Source organism: Talaromyces marneffei, chromosome 5 (genome assembly GCF_009556855.1).
Source record: "Talaromyces marneffei chromosome 5, complete sequence".
In the NCBI taxonomy this organism is placed as follows: Eukaryota; Fungi; Ascomycota; class Eurotiomycetes; order Eurotiales; family Trichocomaceae; genus Talaromyces; species Talaromyces marneffei.
This window is the reverse complement of record NC_072352.1, coordinates 2,311,251-2,319,874: the sequence shown is the minus strand read 5'-3', so window position 1 is coordinate 2,319,874 and position 8,624 is coordinate 2,311,251. Positions and strand designations below refer to the sequence as shown.

At 46.3% G+C, this 8,624-nt stretch overlaps 3 protein-coding genes across 3 annotated transcripts; 2 read left to right on the top strand and 1 right to left on the bottom strand.

Annotated features, from left to right (window-relative positions):
- Positions 1–1,002: 1,002 nt before the first annotated feature.
- On the top strand, positions 1,003–2,373 carry EYB26_007168 (uncharacterized protein; the record flags this gene model as incomplete). Its single annotated transcript, XM_054266440.1, has 8 exons — positions 1,003–1,023; positions 1,171–1,178; positions 1,239–1,285; positions 1,348–1,367; positions 1,437–1,448; positions 1,539–1,813; positions 1,868–1,955; positions 2,008–2,373. 8 exons carry the CDS (start codon positions 1,003–1,005, stop codon positions 2,371–2,373), a joined length of 837 nt encoding a protein of 278 aa, XP_054122415.1.
- A 1,027-nt stretch (positions 2,374–3,400) lies between these two features.
- EYB26_007167 (uncharacterized protein) lies at positions 3,401–4,413 on the bottom strand (the record flags this gene model as incomplete). Its single annotated transcript, XM_054266439.1, has 3 exons — positions 3,401–4,114; positions 4,200–4,282; positions 4,395–4,413. 3 exons carry the CDS (start codon positions 4,411–4,413, stop codon positions 3,401–3,403), a joined length of 816 nt encoding a protein of 271 aa, XP_054122414.1.
- A 1,128-nt stretch (positions 4,414–5,541) lies between these two features.
- Positions 5,542–7,971, top strand: EYB26_007166 (uncharacterized protein; the record flags this gene model as incomplete). The annotated part of the gene is made up of 12 exons (XM_054266438.1): positions 5,542–5,566; positions 5,653–5,738; positions 5,831–5,857; positions 5,925–5,947; positions 6,001–6,026; positions 6,079–6,086; positions 6,145–6,287; positions 6,336–6,439; positions 6,486–6,603; positions 6,655–6,739; positions 6,795–7,796; positions 7,852–7,971. 12 exons carry the CDS (start codon positions 5,542–5,544, stop codon positions 7,969–7,971), a joined length of 1,767 nt encoding a protein of 588 aa, XP_054122413.1.
- Between the last annotated feature and the right edge of the window lie 653 nt (positions 7,972–8,624).

Below are 8,624 nucleotides of genomic sequence, written 5' to 3'. Positions count from 1 at the left end.
TTGGCCCACCAAGTACGTAGTAAATCTCCCATACAAACAACCCGGATGGTCATGCTCAGGTCATGTGATGCACACAATGGTTCTTTTTGTTTCTAGCCAAGTCTCCCAAGCCCTATCAGTCGTCTCATGAAGAACTAACTCAACAGGCCATATCGAGACTCAACCATCACGATCAGGCTGTCGCGCTGATCCGGGGGGTTTTCCACCAGCAACGTACTTTCTGTCATTTGAACACTACTTCTAGTTCCCCAGGGCTTATCAGCCTGGTGGCCAGGTCTCTCTTTCCCATGTTTAGCAGACAATTAGGTATATCTAGATAGCTCGCTCATCCACAGGGTGGTAGGTAGTTATGGAAGGGCTGTAAGGCAGCGACGCCAAAACTTGCAACGATACTTGGCAAGCCCAGATGGTTCAGCTGATCCTCAAAGTAAGCAGTATCAAAAGCAACAAGAGCAAGATAAGCCTCGACAGATGTTCGTGTTGCTGGCACATGTCATACAGTCATAGCAACGAAATTTGACCCTCACATGATCTGCAGAGATATCAAGGCTATTGTTGTTGCCCTTCACCATCAACAAGTCAGCCAACCCAAGGAATGGCGTTTGAGTACCAAACAGTTGGTAGACTACGGAGTATTGTAATACGAATAGTCAATAGTCTCTAACTACAATAATACCCATGTAGTCATCCCACTCAGGCAGAAATGCTGCAAACCCTCAACGTTCAGAGAAAATTGACTCGTTGGCGCGCTAAGCCTAATCGGGCGCTCCACGGCTGGGCTGGTCACTACTGACTGCGCCGCCATCCCTCAACCGTCTCTGCCAACAACATCTATCACTCGAATCCTGCCATATTTTTTCTTCTTCTCCTCATTCTATCAATTTCGTCTTCCTTTTCCCCTTTGCTACAAAACCCTTCTACCAATCCATCAACCCGATTTCTCAATTCCCAGTCTCTAGCCTTTCAACCTCTCGTCCCTGTTGCTATTGACATCCATCCACCATGACTTCTGACGTTTCTGAGGTTTGTACACATCACAACCCCTCATTTTGCAATAACACCAGGCTGTCGCCGCCGCCAGCACCCTCAAAATGCTTGTTTTTGTTCTACCTTACAATGGCCTGCTTTTTGGTTTTCATAATGATTTGACTAACTTCTTTTTGGCTGCAGCGTGAAAGGTAAAGCACCTGAAACCATATATACTAGTTCCCATGTCCAAGTCACTGATTACCCCAAAGCAAGACTTTCCTCGCACGCCTCTGTGAGCAGGCCGAGCGTTATGATGGTGAGTCAAGCATGGTCGCCGTACCATAGAATATGCAACTAATCAGTCTTGTGTGAATTTAGAGATGGTCACATACATGAAGGTAAGCTAACTATCTACCAAAACATTGGTCATAAGTTCAAGGACAATATCTAACTGCCATCCTCTACAGGAAGTTGCCAATGTACGATACCCTCTATTGCGACTTGATATTCCTTGATTTCGCGAAATCGAAAATCTTGCGAATTGTTGATAATTAACAAAAAAAAAACAGCTGAATGGTGAACTTTCCGTCGATGAGCGCAATCTCCTCTCCGTCGCCTACAAGAACGTCGTCGGTACCCGTCGTGCTTCCTGGCGCATCATTTCCTCCATCGAGCAAAAGGAAGAATCCAAGGGATCCTCCGAACATGTGTCCATCATCCGCGACTACCGCCAAAAGATTGAGACTGAGCTCGAGAGAGTGTGCCAAGATGTCTTGGACGTTCTCGACGAGTCCCTCATCCCAAAGGCTGAGTCTGGCGAGTCGAAAGTTTTCTATCACAAGATGTATGCAATTAACTCAGTTTTGGAGAACTAGAGTGGATGCTGATTCAATCGCAGGAAGGGTGACTACCACCGTTATCTCGCTGAGTTCGCATCCGGCAACAAGCGCAAGGTCGCAGCCACTGCCGCTCACGAAGCTTACAAGGTTTGTTCCAGGTCGCTATGTTCGCATCTCTTCATCTTGCTAACGATTTCAGAACGCCACCGATGTCGCACAGACTGAGCTCACTCCTACCCACCCCATCCGTCTTGGCCTCGCCCTCAACTTCTCAGTTTTCTACTACGAAATCTTGAACTCGCCCGACCGTGCTTGCCACTTGGCCAAGCAGGCATTCGATGACGCCATTGCTGAACTCGACTCTCTCTCCGAGGAGTCCTACCGCGACAGCACCCTCATTATGCAGTTGTTGCGTGACAACCTCACTCTCTGGACCTCATCCGACGGCGGTGAGCCCGAAGCTGCTGAGCCCAAGGAAGAAAAGTCCGTTGAGGAGGCTGCTGCCCCTGCCGAGGAAAAGGCTGAGGATGAGGCTCCTGCTGCCGCTCCCGCTCCCGCAGAGTAAGGAGGAGTCTTATCTATTACGAAAACGCACAAGGAAGCTGGTCTTCAAAATTCGATAATGACTTTTTGAAACTATGCCACTATGTCTTAATGCGTCTTTCGAATCGGAGTCTTGAGCGCCCTGCTTTGTTTCTTTTTCCTTTTCCTGTTACCCCCTCAGTTGACGCGGCAAATCTCAGCCTTTTACCACTTTCCCCCTCACTACCAGGCAATCGAATGACGACTGCCTTTAGCCGCCCTTTTGTTTGTTCCCTCACCAGGCCTGTAGTTGGATGCGGAGTTTGATATTTGGAGAAACGCCAGGTTGGAGCCGGATATCTGTTTGCGAAATTTCGTGCTATTTCATCTCTCCAATAATCTTTTCTTCCTTGTCTTATCCCCTGCCCTGTTTTCTGGTTGACTCGTTTCTGGCTCTTAGAGTGTCTATATATGACGCCAAAGAATCTCGAAATTGAAAGAGTGGATAAGCTATGGACATTCAATTGAGGAACATCTCTCCTATATTGATTCTGTCTCATAACTTTATCCATCACTTCTATCAATCAGCCCAGCAAATCTTATCTCTTGTCTTATTCCCTTTCCATACTTGTTGTTTTAAACAATTTCAACGGGCAAACACAAATGAAATCCAACCCAAACCAATCATTTAACATTTTACATTTGTCTTTCTCTAGTAGAAACTTCGTAGGACAAGACCAGCTGGTCTAGAAGAGGCATTCTAGGGTTGTGAAAGCAATGTCTATTTATCAAGGATAACAGTACTATTAGTCTATACTTGCGCAATGTTCTTCGAGTACATTTCAACACGTAAAGAGACATCCCATGTACTGTATAGAAACTTTTTGATCCAATAGACAAGAAAGACGTAGGTAACTCATCTTGCAAGGGACAAACAATAGAAAGAGGGGGGGAGAAAACAAAAGAATCAAGATTGAAGACACCGAGCAATAGCTATGCATATAACGAAACAATCGAGTTTCAGGAGGAGGAGAAATAGGGGGAGGGGGACATGAATATAAATGGATAAATTACATGAAATCGTCATCACCCAAGTCATCCTCATCATAAACATTAGTATCCACTTTTGTAAAGTCCCGCGCAGTGTTCAAAGATGTCTTGGTCTTTGCTGCTTTGGACTTCTTGCCTCCCTTATCGGCCTGACGCTCTTCGCGCATCTTTTCGTTGCTTAGGGTCGTCAAGGCACTAGCCACTTTCTTGACCTGGTCACTGGGCAAATCCTTGACCAGCTGCTTCGCAAATTCAGGTGCCCAGAGAGCGTATTGCGCCTTCTTCGAGTTGGCTGTCAACAGCGGGATAAGGGTGTTGGTCAACGCGGTGAATTGGTCCTTGGTTGTAGGTTTAAACAACGGCATGGCGGACAAATCAATCGCCTTTGTAGGATCCGACGCATCCCCGACAACGATAGCCTTTGATTTCCCCCGATTACGGTTCAGGTCGATATCACCAAACAGATCCTCGGCGTGCTTGAGATCGGAATCCTTCTCGGTCTTGCGCAGGCGTGCCCGGCGCTCGGCCTCATCTTCGCTGCTGTATTCATCCGAGTCTTCTTCTTCTTCTTCTTCGAGTTTTTTGCGCTCTTCTTGGTGTTCTTGTATGCGTTGGGCTTTGCTTTTCTTCTTTGCGGCGGCTGCGGCATCAGCTTTGGCTTTGGCTGCAGCGGCGGCTTTGGCTTTTTCGCGCTCGACTTCGGAGTCTTCGGCGGCGTCCCAGGAGTCTAGGACCTGTGAATTATGTTAGTTGAGCTCAAAAGGACATTTATGTGTGCGTTATGCGACTATTGAGGCGCGAGTAATGGAAAGGTCTTACTTCGTCATCTTCTTCATCGTCGAACTTGCGACGGCCGGCGACAGGAGGCGGAGATGAGGGAGGGGTGCTATCCTCTTCGTCGTCTGTTCGTTCAGATATTGTCAGTCATCATTCTCTTCTCATAATTCGAACGTCGTAAACACCGATCGCAAAAAAATTGTAGGCACAGGTCAAGAATCTGTCAATCGGACTCACCCCACTTCGAAGGCGCCATGGCGAGAAAGCTTTTGCTTGAAACTCTGTCGAGAAGATTTTCGGCAAGTTGCAAAGTAGGGTTTCTGTTTGTTCTCACTTTCTATAGTAAGAATCAATAACAAAAACCAAAAGGACGTCGCCTTGAAGTGTGTGTGTGTGTGTGTGACAAAAAGTGACAAGGGGAAACTTGGGGGAAAAAAAAGGCCCTATCACAAAGCAAAGAGGGAGGGGTTAGCCCAGGCAATCACGTGAATATATTGGGCTGCAAGGCGGGAAAACCAGGATGGACGATCGTTCCGTCGACAATAATTCTTTCCTCTTCAAGACACTCTCAGAATCACAAGCGAACAGTAAATATTGTTGACTCGCATCTCAACCAATAGAAATATTATTCGCAAAGGATCAGACGACACAAAATGGACCGTGTACTAACAAGAATGGTGGACTGTACGATTACTTGTCAACCAACTGCAGGTCTACGTCATTCGGGCATGATACTTAGAACTCGACGCTATAGATAACGAATGTTATTCACCCCAAGAGGATGCTGAGTCAGTCACTTATATCATCGGGCTAATGAGGGTATATCTCCAGCCCATGGAGCCTCGGCATGCACTGCACATGGTATTGGTGATATTTCCAGTTCAACCGCTCTTGGTTGCTCGGGCGATGCAAGGCATCAGCGTGGCCCCAGGGATATCGTTAAAAGTAACTAGAAGTGTATCTAGGTGAGTCATACCAGCGATGACACACATCAGTTAAGTTAGTTAACTAATTAACTAATCTAGGCATCAATCCAAGCAATGTAAACCCTAACCCTAACGAGGACAATCAAGTATCATTCTTTTCTCCAGCACCATTACACGTCTCTACAAACAACCTGGTCACTTTATTGAATGCTTTTTTCTTTGCCCGTCTTATACATCTTTTACTACGTAGTCACGACTAGATCCTCTCGTTCGGTGGTCGTCCTTAGGGTTAGGATTTGTCCTTCACAGATCCAGTCTTGGCGCCGTCACATGATAAACCCCACAGATAAGGCTTAGCGTGCTTTTTTTTTTCTTTTATCGCAATCTCGAAAACGCGATCTCTCGATATTTTATTTCCGCACCATAGCTGTTATAGCTGTGGTCCATCTAACGTCAAGATGAAGTACGTTTTAGTGTCAGGAGGTTAGTTTGTCTGCTTGCATGATTGATACGAAAAAAAAAAAAATTTTTTTGCGAGAAGACTTACTGAAAAAATTTGTCTTGAATAGGTGTTATATCCGGTGTTGGAAAAGGCATTATTGCCTCCAGCACTGGTTTGCTTCTCAAGACTATTGGTCTTACGGTTACGAGTATAGTATGTGTCCTTTGGAGTTTAGATTTTGTTTTTCTCTTGTATTTGGAGGCATTCATAAGAGGGTGTATTGTCAATTGCTGACTTTAGAATAGAAAATTGATCCATACATTAACATTGATGTGAGTAGAACCCATCTATGGTTTCAATTACGCTGTATAGAGCCATGGCTAATCCTTAAACATTCAGGCTGGCACAATGTCACCTATAGAGTTCGTACCCGGTCTTCTGCTGCGCCGGCTTTGTATACTAATTTGCTCTGTAGGCACGGCGAGGTATACGTGACAGATGGTATGTTTAAGTCGCCTCCTAAACAGCATTGCTAATTGCTAATTGAAACTAGATGGTGGTGTATGTGTTCCTGCAAAGACTATGTCCCTTACAACCTGGTTCTCATACCTGAGCTTAGGAAATGGATCTCGATCTCGGAAACTATGAACGATATCTTCTTACCACGCTCACTCGTGACCACAACATCACAACTGGCAAGATCTATCAGCACGTCATTGAAAAAGAGCGTGTGGGACACTATCTCGGTAAAACTGTTCAAGTGTACGTACAAAACACCCGTCTCATTGAGACCGTCCTAACAATGAGTAGCGTACCACATATCACCAATGCCATTCAAGATTGGATCGAGCGAGTTGCCAAGATGCCCATTGACGAGTCCGGGGCCGAGCCTGATGTTTGCATTATTGAGTTGGGTAAGTGTCGACTTGTGAACTGGATGGACAAGGCTGACCTCAAAAGGTGGTACCGTCGGAGACATTGAGAGTGCTCCATTCATTCATGCTGTCAGTCAGCTCCAGAGACGGGCTGGCAAAGGCAACTATGCACAGATTCACGTCTCATACGTTCCTGTCATCCCGTAAGTTCTTGTCTTGTCAGGAAGGAATGCCAGGGACTAACAGCAGGACAGACCAGGACCTGGTGGTGAGCAAAAGACAAAACCAACACAGAGGGCCGTTAGCGATGTTCGAAGTGCCGGCCTCAACCCAGATCTGGTATGTCATCGCCTTTCCACTATCGAAAAATGCCTAAACTGACCTTTGGGAAAAGATTGCTTGTCGTTGTGAACAGCCGCTAGAGGACTCTACTATCGACAAAATCGCAAACATGTGCCAAATGGAGCGGAAACAAGTCATTGCAGTACACAATGTATCCACCACATATCATGTTCCACTCCTTCTCGAAAGGCAAAAACTCCTCAAAACACTCAGCGAGCTCCTCAACCTCTCATCCATCCAACAGCCGACCGCACGCATCGAACAAGGTAGTCGCATGTGGAGGGACTGGGTTGACCTTGCACACAGCCAAGACAATCTGCACGACACAGTATCGATTGCGCTCGTGGGCAAATACACAACTCTTCATGACGCATATATCAGTCTCAGCAAGTCCTTCGAGCATGCAGCCATGTACTGCCGCAAGAAGCTCAAGGTTATCTGGGTGGACGCCTCGCACCTCGAAGATGAGACGTTAGAAGTCTCGCCTGCCGAATTCCATAAGGCGTGGCACAATGTGTGCACCGCTGATGGATTGTGTGTTCCTGGAGGATTCGGAACTCGGGCTACACTCGGTATGATGAAGGCAATTACCTGGGCGCGTACCAAGAACGTGCCCTTTTTGGGTATCTGTCTCGGTATGCAACTTGCTGTTATCGAGTATGCTCGCAACGTTGCCGGGATTGAGGATGCTGGCAGTGAAGAATTGCATCCTGATGTTAACAATCATGTCATTGTCTACATGCCCGAGGTTGACAAGACAAAACTCGGCGGTACAATGCGCCTTGGCAAACATCCCTGCATCTTCCAGCCTGGCAGCGAATGGTCAAAACTCCGTGCCCTCTACGGATCAGCACCTCAAATCCAGGAACGACACCGACACCGTTACGAGGTCAATCCAGAAATGGTCGACCGTCTCGAAAAGGCCGGACTCACCTTTGTCGGAAAGGATATCAAGGGTGAACGTATGGAGATTATCGAATTGAAGGACCACCCTTGGTTTGTGGGTGTGCAGTTCCATCCTGAGTATCTTTCGCGAGTGTTGTCGCCTAGCTTCGTATGTCCTTCTCTCCCCTATTGTATAAGTGTATCGAGCTAATTGGATGTCACAGACCGTTCTCGGCTTCTTTGCGGCCGCCGCTGGATGCCTGCACGAAATCACGGCGAAGCTCAATAATGATGGACAGAATTCCTTTCGATTGCCGTTCCACGAAAGAAGCGGTGCGCAATAAGAACACGGACATATAGAGGCGAAGAATGGAGTTATTCAACGTAATACAAAATAAAAAGGAATCAATAGACGACTTGCATTTTTATAATCTGTTCCGACCTTGATAGTTATCAGGAGTCAACTTTTATTGTAGTGCTAGATATGTCATGTAATAACCACCAACAATACCACCTGGGCACCTGGACATCTTCCCAAATAAGATATCTCCTACCTAATGTGGATGTAAACGTTCTTGTGATTGATTACCTAGGTAGGTGATCCAAACCAGGCCCTTCCTTTCTACTTCTCCCTCTCCCTCTTCTTCTTCCCAGTCACACTCCTCTCAACTTATGTGAAACATCATGTCAAGTTCAAACAATCGGGGACAGCTGTGAATCGGGAAATTGAGGAGAATCCCCCATGAATTTTACAGTTGGGATTCTGGAATGATATATGGCACGTACGCTGACATCTCCATTAGCAATAGTATATATATATACAACGGGACCATAGACTTATAATGGTTGCGGGCTGTTCTACTTCTTCTTGCTTCGATGACGACGACGAGAACGAGGGTAAGAAGTTGGCGAGTCACTCGCATTTAATCAGTTATTTACTGATGGGGACAGGGTTTGGACTTTTTTTTTTTTAAGAAAATTTCTATTAGCTATGGCA